The sequence below is a fragment of the Thunnus albacares genome, chromosome 14 (genome assembly GCF_914725855.1).
Source record: "Thunnus albacares chromosome 14, fThuAlb1.1, whole genome shotgun sequence".
In the NCBI taxonomy this organism is placed as follows: domain Eukaryota; kingdom Metazoa; phylum Chordata; class Actinopteri; order Scombriformes; family Scombridae; genus Thunnus; species Thunnus albacares.
In genome coordinates, this window is record NC_058119.1 from 16,665,743 (window position 1) to 16,680,683 (window position 14,941).

Sequence of the window (14,941 nt, forward strand, 5' to 3'; positions counted from 1 at the left end):
ATAAGAATAGATAACATAACTTCAACTCAGTCTCAAGTTCAATAGATTCCCACTCTCTGTAGCTGTTAGGGTTATGACTTCTATTTACATAATCCATGGGCCCAGGTTTTGATTGAATGCATAATAATAATTGTGTAGCTGTAGAGTATCTCTACAGATGTATGTACAATCTCCTTGACTGAAAAGGTTATGAAGTCGCAATGGTTTTCTGACCTTTGTGGTTCCTTGCATCTCTGGATCCTTGGGGTAGAGGACTGTAGGGCAGAGGGTGACTCTCGCATCCAGCCTCATTGGATGGCTAGGAGAAAGAAAACATAAAAATAGAACAGACATTTAGTTTTTAATGACAAGTATTTGTCATCATGTTTGACTGAGAGTGTCATAAATCATTTTGGATTGATACAGGAAATGTTGGAAACACTGCCTCTGTTTTATGACATAATGTGGCAGGTCATGTTTTATTACTGCTTACGTGTTGTGAAGCTACAACCCTGGTTTTAATGATCTGATCTACTACCTGGTTAGGGAGGGGAGGTCTTAACCTTCACTCAGCCATGCTCTCCTGCCAATTAAAGGGTAGACGTCACTCACTCTGAACAGCCAAATGTAGCTTTGATGGGTGTCTGACAAATGGTACAAAATGACCTCTCTACACTGGTTTTAGAAACTGAAATACCATTTGCATTTTAAATACTCACCCTGTTTAACTTGCCATCCTATTTTAATGTTACATAGTTAAAATGTGAGGTAAATATATGCATAGATTCTTGGCTGCACAACTTGAATGAGTTACTGACAGTAAGCAAAGTCAGAAGTTCAGGCTAAACAAGTGTGACAAATTGCTGCTTTAAGAAAAAGAGAAAACAGAGGCCTGAATCTCAGAGCATGTTCCCAAACAGGTCAAGAGTTTCTTGTGCTGTTGTTCTTTCATGCACTTTCAAGGTCCAAAACATCCTCTTCCTTCCCTTAGCCTTTTAGCTAGTGGAGCAGGCAGTTTATCATGACACAGCGATATCTGATGCCTTTGCAGAAATACTTTCCTTTTCTGCAGGAAGGAATTCACAGGGCCTTTAATCATAGCAAGAGACTCAACTGACAAATACATATTAGAGATGGTTTGGCACTGCATTTTTCCCACTTTTATTGTTGTTCCTCTACATGCCCATGCATAACCTTGAGAAATGGAATGGTCTGCACTGTTAAATGGAACCATATTCTTCATGGGCAAAGAGAGCACTGTGAATTGAAAACGATCACATAATGTGCTTTCAGATAGCATCTCTGAAAGGCATTAAGGTCTGGCCAGCATGTGTCTCACATTACACCAACGGGAAAAATGGCGAAATAACCCTGTTTTGAGACCTTACTACATATATGCTGGTGGACTATGCTTTTGAAAGAAATAGCTTGGAATAAAAATGTTGTTATGACAGCAGACCTGCTGCTCTCAGCCTCTGGAGTGGCTGTTAAGAAATATCACAGATCACTCCCTGCTTGTATGCTGTACTTGTATGGAATGTGTAATACAAGAAGTAAAACAACCCAAAATAAGAACATACTGTACTCAGTAAGAGCTGCCACCTCCCATTTAAAGAAAAAACAATCAGGTATTCTTACAGTACTCAAACAGATATGTTTGACTGCATCACCTGCAAAACTTCATCATCAGTCCTATGTAAAAATAGATATATATATAAATAACTTTATTACAGTGGGCCTCATGCATGAATGTTTTCTTGTTTTTCTCTTATATTTGTTCTGGCACAAAGCAATAAGACGAAAATAAGAAAATCCTACATGGGATTCAACAAACTCTCTAAACTGCCTGACTTGTCATAAATCGCTTGTTTCAGCATGATGAATGCCACCTGTTCATGAGGAGGTGTGCGTTTGTGAGATGTAATCATTAGCATAATCCACACCCCCAAAATTGCCATAAAAGACGAGTTTAAAGTTCCCAAAGAGTAAAAACACTGTGCAACTTCAAGTCCTGCTTTCAGAAATCAGCAGACAAACACATAACAAATTTAGGAGTGGCAGTAGGAGACCAGAAACAATTAGAAAATACGAATCCAGCTAACATGTCATCAGAACAGCTCTGCAATGTGACGGAAATAAAGAGGGAATGATTTGACATGAAGTTAGATGCTAAAAAACATCTTTCTAAGGCAAAGCGCTGCGTGATGGGAGGCGGTCAAGGGTTATGACAGTCACAGAGATATTAGAGGAGAATATTATTGTCTACAGGTGATGTTACACTGTCAGCTACAACACAAGATGATACTGGACAGAGACCTGCAGAGAGACACAGAGGCAGCTGTCAGAGTGAGAGAAGTTTCAAACAACCACTGAAATGTAGGAGCTGCTGCGCCAAAATATACCAATAAAAATCATAAAATCTAAAAAACCCTTTAAATAAATTGGCAGTCATGATGATGAAAATATAGTAAACAGAATATAAATTTTGCGTCAAGTTTGTTTTACTTATATATATTTTTTTGTTAATTTTGGCATCATATTTAAACTCAAAATTAATTTAGATTAGAGCATTATTATTGTAAGTCAAACACGTGTTTCTCCTCAGTGAAGAAAGGCAGAGATGATCTATTCATGACACGTACGACAGGTCTGGACCACTCGTAAACTTCGTTTGTACCTAGAGGAAATTCTAAGTACGAGAAAATTGATGAAAATCACAAATGATTTTAAATCACTTGTATGCACATTTTAAGAACGAATCTGTTCATATGCATGCTTCTTGCAAGAGGCACATTGATTCTACTCTTTATACTTTAAGATTTAATTGATACTGGATGTCATTATGAACACAGAAGGAGTCCGTCAATGACAATGAGCATGAGCTAACAGTGCAACTCAGGCATTAAGACTGAAATTGTGAGCCCTCTCTATTTGATCTACCTCCATGGTCTTGGGAGCCACTGTAGATTTGCGCCCCTGCTTGCCTCATTTCCTGGCCTGCTTGAAAGATCACAAGCCTAGGCCTCTTCTGGCCTGCTTGGTTCCACAAAGCCCTTGCTAATCCTGCTGCTTGCCCACAATTAATCTTCCTAGTTGCCACATTATTAACAGCACCACCCACAGACTACGGCAGAGGGATGTTGGAAGGAGTGGGAGGGCTTCTGGGGTTAACTGGAGACTGGATGGAACCTTGGGCCGCCTCCACAACCTGGTTATGGTCCTATGGGACTACAGTCACCTTGCTTTCAGTATCACCACCCACCCAGTGCCTGTGTTTTGCATGACATCACCACTTCACCTCCTCAGTATCATGGCTGCTGATCAAACACCCAACCCATTCAACATCTGTGGTTGTCACTTCCCGTTTTACCCCACCCACAGAACATCAATCAGCCAGCCTTCCCATACCCCGATCCTCCCTTTTCTGCTCTCAGACCTTCCTACGTATCCCTCCACATCTGCACTCTTTCAACTTCAGTCAATGGCCTGTCCTGAGGATGAGAGAGCAGCAGTGCTTATGTTGAGAAAGCATGTGGAACAAATGAGGGAGAACATTGGGATTTTCTCTCTTGCACTTGCTTTAAGAGGACTAATGGATTGAAGACTCTGATTACTTCAGTGCTTTGTAGGAACAAAATCAAAATCCAGAGAGGAGAAACAGACTGGCATTAATGTTAGTCTTCCCTTTACAGCCACTGATATATGCACAAAAGACCTATGTAATGTTCTTGACACTGATGTTGTGCATTCGTATAATAAACACTGAGTGCTACATAACTGACATTTCATTTTAAAGGACCAGTGTGTACGATTTAGTGGCATCTAGAGGTGAGGTTGCAGATTTCAACCAACTGAATATCCCTCCCCTTGCGAGTGTGTAGGAGAACCTATGGTGGCCACGAAACTCGTGAAAAATGCGATAGGTCCTCTCTAGAGCCAGTGTTTGGTTTGACCATTCTTGGCTACTGTAAAAACATGGCGGTGCAACATGGTGGGCTCTGTGGAGGAGAATCCGCTCCCTGTATAGATATAAAGGGCTCATTCTAAGGTACCAAAAACACGATTCTTAGTGTAAGGTGATTATACACTAATTACAACATACTTATGAATATTATATTCCATTTCTGCCAAGTCCGTTTGGCTAGATGCCACTAAATTCTACACAGTGCAGCTTTAAAATAAAATCCAAAGATAAATGAATGATTGTCATATAGCTTTTTTAAATGGAGATAATAAATTGTTGGGAATGTTGAAAAGAGACATGACATTGTATGATTACCCCCTGGAGTCTGGCAGTACCTCCAACAGTAAAGTGGCAATATTTCCTCCTTTTCTACATTAATGGCAAAATATAGAAGCTTTGTATGTGGCGAACACAATGCTTATTCATACAAGCTTCAGCTCCCCGAGGTCTAGAGTGACAACAATACAAAAATAAAAGATAGTGATCATCTCATGATGTCCTCACACATCATATCGCCTTCATGTTCTCAAAACAAGCTCTTCATCTACACTCTCTCTTTATTCCCCTTTCTCTGTCTCCTTTCTTTCTCTCTCTGTCTCTCTCTTCTTTTCTCTGGTTGTACCTACACTGAACAGAGGGAGGTGCTGCTGTGTCGTCTATTTAAGATGCTCCTGGACCCCCTCTTCCTCTCTCCCTTTCTCTCAGTCTCTCTGCTGTCCAGATTAGTCTGCTCATCAAGCTGAGCATTGTTTTAATTTGCTGGGCCCGGGGCATATGCTGAGTGTTCACATCATTATTGTCTCTGTGCAATGTGACTTATCACCACAGCTTATGATAATGCGGCACAAATTTACAGGCTGGGGAGCACCATTGATTCTCTGATAATAAAGGGTGGACAGAGGGGAGTGGAAAGAGGGAGAGAGAGAGAAGAAGAAAGTGTGAGTGTGTGTGTGTGAGAAAGAGGGAGAGAAATGAGTGGTGGCAGAGATAGGAAGCTCTGTTGGATGTCATTATGAAAGATGATCCCCATACTGGATAATACATCACACCAGTGCTGTCTGTCTTCTCCTTTTCTGTGTTGTTATGCGAATAAATGCTGATAAACCCAGAGGCAATAGTGATTATTACTTCCAACATATCACCATGAGAGAGGGGAGCGGGAAGGGAGAGACAGGCGAGGGATGGAAAGACAGAAGAAAAGCAAAAACAAAGAGAGCCACATGGAGCATATAACCACCTCCACAGCGGGGTTCCTGAAAATATGAGATACCAAAAAGTGAGTCAGGCAAGGTTGACGCATATCTAGGTGTTTTTCAGATGCAACTGCAACAAAGTTTCCAAAGTTTTGCAAGCCTGGCTGTCGATCTCATATCTTGATGGGTGTTATATTACAGTACATTACGCTGACATAGACTGATCTGGGAAGATCTCACCGGAATGTGATTATGATGTTGGCTGCCAAAGCAAAGGTACGTAAAGTAACTATTTTGCACTATACAGAGGATACATGCTGCTTTCCTCTTTTGCAGCCCAAGGCTCTGGGGCCTCACCCCTACCAGCTCATCCTGACAAAGCTAGTTCCTGCCTTGCCTCACCTCAGCCTCCTCCTTAGGACTGACCAGCAATACAATCTAATTACAGCCGCGCTACAGAGGGAGACCAGTGTAAACACCAGCCCTTTTTATCTCCTTATACATCTGGACAAGTAGACAAAGTGCTAAAAGGAAATAAATGTGGCCTGACAGCCACATCAAAGAGTTCAGCCAGAGGCTTACTGCTACTTAGGGCACAGGAATGTTGTTGCTAAGCATCAGCCCGCAACCTATCAGGGTGCAAAGAGGGCCCTGTCCTGCCTTAGAGAGCGAAAAGGGGAAAAGAGAGAAATGAAGAGGAGGGAGAGGGAGGGAGGGTGGGGGGTGGGGGGGCTGACATTGAGGGGAGGCTAGGGACTCAAGGAGATTTTTGTAGCTTAAAGCAATTGTTGGAAGAAACAAGCCTTCTGTTTTGTTTTCTCTTGACACCATTTCTGCTTTTTGTGCTTGCAAAAGACATGTATAAAAATGTCTTTTGATATGTTTTCTCTTTGGGTCTATATCAAAATATTTCTTTTGTGTCTGTGCATGGAACTTTTTTTTCACGTCTTGTCTCTGTAAACTGGTGCTGCTTTCTGATCATGTTAGAGATCAGAGGAGACACAACTTGTGAACTTATTTGAGTCAACATTTAATGCTGGCATGACACGTTTATTTCTTCACTAGATGGAATTTTTTATGATTCATGTCTCATACTTCTGAAGTTAGGGGTTACAAAGAATACAACACTTTCAGAGATAAACAATGAAAAACCAATAAGTAGCACCAGCTTGCAGCGTCTTACAGCATGTAATGGCAATGATGAAATGAGAAAATGCTCTAATTCCGTACCAGAGATTGAAACACCTCTCATATATATGCACACACATGTGACTTTTGTGCATAATTCAGTGTTTTCATACAGAGTCTTAATATTGTGGTGTACTAATCCACAAAATATTATATTTGGATGTTATTGTATAGCCAGGGAAAAAAACCAACCTGTGTTGGTCGAGGTTGGAAATTTTTGAATGCATCTTTTACCAAAAGCAATCACAACTGGTATGGTGAAAGGTTTTTACCTTGGTTAATATACCATGATTGGTATATTAATCCAAATATTTCTTGTTTAGTTTCTGACCTTGATATTTGTGGCTTAGAGGAATACAGGAAATATTATAATGTGTTTTAAATTGCTGTTGTGTGCACAAAAAAGTATTAATTCTGTTTTCTTAGGTAATGATGGGGGGAAGAACATTTGATGTAATGATGCCTGCACTTGTGGGTAGTACAGCAGTCTTTGGCTCAGCAGGACGACTGCTGAGCGTGTGTTTAATGATTTACCAGTTCTACTCGAATGAACTTGCTCTGAGTAAATGTATCATATGATCACTGATCACATGAGCAACTGTTCTGATGTTTCGCTCGGGGCACGAGGCACACGGAGCGAAGCAGCAACAGTGAACACCACCGTTTTGTGTACGGCTAAGCGTCAGACAGGCAAAGGTTGAGTGCTGCTGGACGCTAATCATCCATAGCGATGACTCATAGATGGTAATAAGGCTGTGTTTGTTTTTCGGTTGAAATTTAAAAAGTCAAGCGACCTTTTCTCTGAGTGTCTTGTGGAATAAGTGTGGGTGATTGAAAATGGAATTGTAAGCCTCCATTACAGGTACACAGTACAATTAGCTTGGGGCTATTTCTTATTTTGGTCTAGTTTGACCTTTGCATCGGTACTGATTCTGCACATAAAAAGTTACAGACTAACATTCAGTCAATGTTGTATATATTAGTTAGAACAATTATTAAATGTATTATTCAAAATTTACATAAAACATAACTGATTGTTTTATATATTTTCAGAAGTAAACACAATTTCTTTTATCTCTAAAACAGGAGAAAAAAGTTCGATGTGAATGTTCTGATCTACCTGTGACAAAAATCATTTTTGTCAGAGTTTTGCCTTATTTAACCGGTGTGAAAAGAAATATTTTCATCTTTTCTTGTTTAACCCAAACTACACAAACACACACACATACACAAAACCACAGCAACTCAGGAGTGTGACATATCATGGGGCTTTCTGTTCCGATTAGGGGCTGTAGCTAACGTCAGGCCTCTTTTCTAGAGTGTAGGATGTTTAATAATTGAAGACTCTGGGAGCGGGCCTGTCACACCGGCTTGTCTAGAATGTTTCCTATGCAATTAGACGCTGAGAGACATTTGAAGAGGACCCACAAAAAGAGCCACAAAAAGTGACATGTGAACTTAAAGGAAATTAGCTCTTCACACGAGTGAAATGTGAAGGTTACTTAGCAATGCTTAACTCAGACTGCGGCTGTGTGAAGTGTGTGTTTGACTCAGCCCCGCTACGAAGACGGCGATTTTCTTTACTTTGAGCCGGCTTCAGTCAGTAAGATCACAGAAGGAATGAAAACTAATTTTGACTCAAGGCATACGGGAAGAAAAAAGAGGAGTGAGAAAAAAAAAAAAAAAAAAACCTGAGATGTGTCGAAATAATGAGATCTCTTGATGTTTTCTGGGAAGATATGGGATGATGCAGACAGATGCACAACTCACATCTTCACCCAAGGACACAGACACACACACCCGTGGAACATTTAACCACAACTTCAAAACACACAAATTTGCATGTGTGCATGCGCTCGTTAAAAAGCTCACGCAAACCCTCTCACATTATTTGAATGCATGAAACACTGATGCACATGTGCTTACATGTTAACTTACGTTCATGTACAAACAAGCTGATTAGTTGATTAGTACAGTTGCAGACTTGTATGATGTAAATACAGCACAACCTTGGTTATCTAAATTTAACTCTGACCTCACGCTTGAAATGAAATAAGACATTTAAATACTGCCTATTTTTCATGTTTGTGTTTATCACACCGATTTTAAGCATGTAATGGTAATCTTGGAGCACATGAACGTACGATTCAGAATTTTAAACTGGTTACTACACATATTTTAAGACCAATAAACAAAAGTAAAAACATAATGATAATAATTAAGCTACTGAAAATGAGATTCCTCTATATTTCCGTTTGAAAATATTACATGCGACCTGTAAACACAGATGACTAATGTGCTCTCTATCTGTCTCTGCTTGCCTCCAATGCCTGACAACCTTTCGCAAGAAATTTACCCCATCCCCATCTCTGAGTTCCACGTCGCAATGATAACACTGTCATCTTCCACACCTATCATAAGTCACAGGCAAACGACCCAGATCCTCCGTCGCGAGACAGAACCCTCTACGGGCCTGTAAGCTGTATCATTACACCATGTCATCTTTATGGCACGGAGCAAAGCCCAGCACTCTAATTACACTCTGCCTACTCCATTTACCCAGACAGGGACAGAGCAGCAGGCAAACAATGCATTAAAAATGGAGTGCTTCCCTCTGCTCTATGGATGCCCGTGTTGTTCCGCCGGTGACCGTCGTCGTCCCCTGGTTGTTGTTGTTGTTTCTCTAAAAGCTGTGGAGGAGAGATAGCAGAGGGCCCACGCCACTGTACCCACCTCGCCTCCCCTCCTTGACTTCCCCACCTCCTCTCTTCAACCCTTCCCTCAGAAGGACTTATGAAGGTGAGTGGCTGTTTGACAGGCCAGGAATAAAAGAGACAAACCAGGGATAAAAATTAAATAAAAAGTAGCTGTCTTAAACAGTAATTGCACTCCTTTGCTGAGCATGCTTTCAGATATATAAACCTGATTTACTGTCGACGTTGCTGCCACAAATCAGAGGGCCCTCTGAGAAACACTCGTGCTATGAAATTGTTTAATCTCATCAAGTTCTGCTTTCACAGCAGGCCATAAATCACATAGTCTTTGTTATCATAGACCTCCATGAGCGCCTCTGAGGCAGGCAATGGATCGTGGGTATATATAATCTTGACTGCGCAAACAGCAGGGTCTGAGCAGCCTGAAATACTTTCATATTAGCCGTGGTGCAGCTGGCGGAACACAAGCGCCCTGATGGATATCTCATTTCCTGCGCTCTGTATCTATTTCGAGCAAATTATTACTGCATAAATTTCTTGTCAACAGAAATGGCCAATTAATTAAGTTAAAAATGCACTTGTGATCACATCTACACACCAAACAGGAGAGCCAGGGCAATTTTCCACTAAGTGAATTTACCGCAGGGGTCACTGTAATGAATGATTTTAAACTTTGTCATAAAGTCGCAGACAGGCCAATATCTACACAGAAGCTGTGGTGCGGACTAAACCGTGACATATTTGCATAAAGTATATTTATGTGAAAATGCTAGAGGACGACAGCAGGGGCGAGGAAATAAAGTTTACAACTACAAACAAAATGTCCGCCAACCTCTGCCTCTACTATTTCATCAAAGACATGCACGGAGGATTGGATAGAGATCATAGGAGCACCTTTGCCATTTAAGGTACAAAATATACACATTTAACAGAGCTCGCAATCTGAATGAATTATTCATAATGTACGAGGGGTTGGGTGTTTGTGGGGGTGGTGGGGAGGGGGTGGGGGGGTTGTTTATTCAGCTTGGGCCGTTTATCAGACAGTGAGGATCCCACGGCGGGGATGAGCTCGGAGATTTATCTGTGTTTGGGCTCCAAAGCAGATAAATCAAGGGGTGTAATCATGCTCTGAGTGACCCAGCTGTGACCCCGTAGTGAACTAATGACACAGGGATATCTAAGCCCCTTTTCCTGTTCCTGGGTTAGGCCCTTAGGTTAGTCCCCTGTCAGACACGGAGCTAAAGAAAGACATGGCTGTACAGAAAAACCAAGGGGGAAACTTAAGGCCCTTCATGTCCCTTTGTCCTGTTTACACAACACCATCGAGCAGGATTGTTCACCCACTACTAAAAATAACAATGTTGGAACAAAGTAGCAGCAGAATGCTACTGTATAACAATGTTTGCTCAAACAATAGCAATGAGTATCGATTGCAAGTATACACATAGCGAGCCCACAAGCTGCTATTCACAACAGTCCATGTAAAAGATACTGCTGTTTGGCTGAGGATGTCTCCCGTTCCCTCCCAGAGCAAAGGCTTTCTCCTGGACTGAGCCTGCTCTGATTTATCATGTCTTCTGCTAGCAGGCTGTCCGCTGATTAAGCCAGTGGAACTTTGTTTCACTCTCCTCTCTCTTTAATCTGTCTCTCAGCGAGATAAATTAGCCAGTGCCGTGCCAGCTCCTGCTCTCTTTACCTCCCTCCCTCCGTCTCTTCCTCTCTCTCTGCTTTTCTCTCTGTTTATCTTTTCTGTCTGTCACACATTGAGAAGAGAGCAGACACATCTGCTCCTACGCTGCTGCAGAAGATAGGGCTGGGCTACATCCCTGGTCAGATTTAGCTAAGAGTGTCTGTGAGTGAGAACGAGAGAATGAGTGTGTTTTTCCTCTCTCTTTCTCTCCTTGACAACATTCTGTCAAACAATCTCCCTCTCCTTGGCTGGGCTTATACTCTTTGTTGTTAGCTAATAAATCTGAGAGTATTTATGATCTGCAATCCCTATTCTTAGTCTTTTAATGGCGACACGTTTGTGGGTGAATTAAAGCAGGGTTTTATTCACTAGGCTGGGGGCCAAAGTGAGGCCTGTGTGCCTCTGCCTGTGAATGTTTTCCCTTCTCCACTCTTGCCCGGGTGGTAAATCACACCCATTGTCAGCCAGTGCTAAGTTAGTGTGCGTCATTGGGGAGAGCAGGAAGCACTGGGCATAATTCTGTCCATCAGTTTAATTTATTGTATCGGTAGCTTTGTAATCTCCGCCCCATAAATTACAGGGGCTGACAGACAAGAATTTGGTTTTGAGGTGGTGTTCATCAGGATTTTGGCCTGACTGTGGAGCTTATTTCTCTCTCAGCCTTCTGCTCTCACATTCAGCCCTGTAAGAAATTAAAATCTTTCCGTGTTAGGGTTATGGTGCTGTACTATTTCCTATGCTATTTTTCTGATTAGAATGCAGACGTAATGTTTTTGTAAGGTTATCATTTACAAGACTGACTATTAGGAGGAAATGTGAAAAGAATAAAAAAAAGAGAGTAAGAAAGACAGAAAGAGAGAGAAAAGGGGGTTCGAGGACATGACCTTGTTCAGAGGTTTTATTTCAGGTGAAATATAATGCCTAATACAAGGGCACTGCTGCAGCATCTGCTTTGCAGATAGTGCACTTGGCTCCCCTTCCATGCCAGTGAATATAAATCAGACGAGGCATCTCAATGCTAGGCCTGACTTCTAGAGGCCAACAAATCTTTAACATGAGATTAAGGCCTCAGTAGAGTCATCTATCTTTGGGAGATGGAGGAAAATATCACAGCTCTCTATGGGCAATATGGTTTCACTGAGTCAGGACTGATTTGTACTAGAATGTACAGTATGCCTTGCGTAATGATCTAACAATTCATTATTCACATTCACTGTAAATTACTTTCTACAGCGAGGACAAGTACAGTAGACGTGTACAAAGAGAAAAAAAGCTGACAAATCTAAAGCAATTAGCTAATTATTTTTGGAAACATGGCTAGAAATGTAATGTCATTAAATAACAAATATCAAAATTTAAATATACTTTTTTTTTCTTTGCAAGAATAGGATAATACTCAATGGACTATATTTATCCTCCTCTGTTTTCTACAGAGAAGAAGGTAGACAAAACACCGAACGCATGAGGCATGTGTTATGGGTATTTTCATTTAATTGTAGTAAATGTAAATGGTGTCAGCTGCTATGTGTCGACAACAAAGAAAGCAGACCAAAGCAAAGCTGCCAATTACCCTATAAAACATGCATATCTTCCAAAGCATGGGTCTCCTTTGTGGGTTTAACCTACCAAAGGCAACGGGCGGTTTACAAGATGCTCACTCAGTGGATACAATTGTGCTTTGCATAAAAGGGAACACAGACTGTGAAGACCTAACAATGAACCATATCTCCCTGTAGCCTTTTCAATGTGCTGCATTTACATATCAAGCCACTAGCCTGATATGTAAACACATTCCGTCAGATGCCGCCATCGCAGCCAATGAGAGCCATTTCATTGCTCCTATAGCTTGAACACTGTGTAGCATTAGACAAAAACAAAGGGGCCTGAAAGAGACATCTCATGTCATCACCCAAGAGAGATAATGGTATTGTTATACATCCTTGATCACAGACACTCTCACGGCATCTTGCTCTCTTTTTCACTCATTCTTTGTCTCAGTGCTCTTAAAGTCTCTCCATCGCTCTCCCTGTCTCACAGATTTGCGCGCACACACACAGCACACGAGCAAAAATTCCAGCACACTTCAGTGCGATAGCTCCTCTTCTCTTTCAGGGTTTCATCTCAATAGCTTTTTTATCTGAGCACTTCAATTTGCAAGCCTAGCTGGAAGGCAGCTCCTCCTGATATGTTAATTGCAGGGTACTTAAGCGCTAAAAGATTAACATAAAACCCTTTGGAAACAAGCTAATAGTTTATGATAATTCGTGCATGGCCTTTGTCTGTCTATCATTACATTGCCTCTAGCGGTAATTTTATCAAGGGGCTGTAAAATATCATTTAAACAAGTTCACTTTCAGATAATTAATAGTAGAAACCGTATTATTCAATTGAGCCACACTGGCACCATTAACAATATGGCAACTAAGCTATAATTAAAGTATTTTATTTTATTAACCTATTCATAACGTTGTGCAAATGATGACACAGAGACAGAGATAGGCTTTTTTTTTTCTTTCTTGCCGAAGCACTGTCACCAGGGCAATTACAGGAACCCAGGGTTGTCTCCTCAGTTAGCTGAGCTGATTGAAGCTTTTCAATTAGCAGGTGAGTGCACGGCTAGCATACCTCCCACTAAGGGAGACGGCACACAGGCTGGAGACTCACACACCAACACGAGGAATCTGCTGAGCTGACAGATTGGAATTTGTGCTGTTTGCCAGGACAAGAGATTTAGATTGAGACAAAGGTTTTAACCTGGATTTGAACCTGTGCTGAGTGAGATGAAAAGATTGCAATTGAAGAGAGGGGAAGATCACACCAGAATGATCTCACTCAGAAAGACCTAGAGACTGACATAATGACATGCTGAAGGGCTAATCAGAGGTGTGCAGGAACAGTGGGTATCTCCATTCAAAGAACCTACAGTTTGCCAGTTACATATTTGTCGAGTATTTAAAAAGGTATTCAGTTATCACAAAGCGGTGACTCCCTGTCACAGTTCACATCCAACATTATCTGAAATTTCTAAGCATGAGTGTGTATGAGTGTGTGTAAAGGTTGAGGCGTGCTTGATAGAGACACATTGGCCCCTTCACACATGCGTGCGCACACGCACACACACACACTTTCTCTTTCAGACACACCATCCCTCTCATGAATAATACAAAAACTCCTTTCACCAAACAGCTCAAATAGCTATTCATTCATCTGCATACCTGGAGCCTTGCAAAATGATTGGCCCGCCATTACCACAGGAAAAAAAAAAGAGAGAAATGTTCCCCAAACAATTTGCTTCAAAATGAGACAGGAATGATTCTGTTCTTTTCAACGACAGAGACAGGCCCCTGTGCATAATGATGTTAGCGTAATGGGGTGACAGATAGACTGGGAGACCATGACATTAGCATGAGAAACGCACCAGTGAGCAGGCGCTCAACTGTGGTCTCAGAGGGCCCTCAGACATACACTCAGAACATCGTTTGTCTCACAGCTCTACAAGCCTGACAAATGAAGACACGCCACGTTTTATGCCAAGCAATATACCATTCCACTTTAGCAAACACATGACTTAATGACAGAGGGAAACCTGTCTCTGCATTATACAAACCCACTATCTCTTGTCCTATTTATGACGGCATTATAGTGCCAAAATCCGCAAGCGCAAATGAGATCCACGTGCCCAACTCAAACAACTGCAGAGGCATATTATTTTTGCGAGCATTCACAGCACTCGTGTGCTGAATATCTCTGCTCACGCAAGCAATATTGTCGCCTGCAAGGAGGAAACCATGCTTTGAGCACGCGCAGAATCCGAAGGAAAGCATGACTCTTATCCCTGAGCGCATGAGAAGGGTCTATGTGCTGTGCTTGACTTACACGACACACCCACTTTACTACACGACACACCCGCTTGACTACACAACACATGCATTCATTATGTTAGCAACTGGTAGTTAGCAATGCAACACACATCTACTTTTCTCATGCGGCCAATATATTTGGATAGGCAGTCATTGTTTTATTTTTGTTATCTTCCTTTTAGACAAACAAATATGCCATAAACCAGTTTGAAATCCTCCACAGAGGCAAAGAGTAAGTATAAATATCATGGAAATATCTGGAAATCAGACATGGAAATCAAATCTTGCCTATTGTGATTTCAGTATAAGACTTATTTTTTCATTTGAGAATGATATAAACTATGTACCTAATG

General features: G+C 41.4%; 1 protein-coding gene across 4 annotated transcripts in view; it reads right to left on the bottom strand.

Annotated features, from left to right (window-relative positions):
- Positions 1-14,941, bottom strand: part of lrmda (leucine rich melanocyte differentiation associated) — a 268,869-nt gene that overhangs the window by 28,933 nt on the left and 224,995 nt on the right. For 3 of the 4 annotated variants that reach the window (XM_044372610.1, XM_044372611.1, XM_044372612.1), the window contains exon 6: positions 214-298. In XM_044372610.1, coding sequence (XP_044228545.1) covers positions 214-298 — 85 coding nt within the window. Of the gene's footprint in view, positions 1-213; positions 299-14,941 lie in introns of those variants that run through there. The other variant, XM_044372613.1, reaches the window with a different exon arrangement.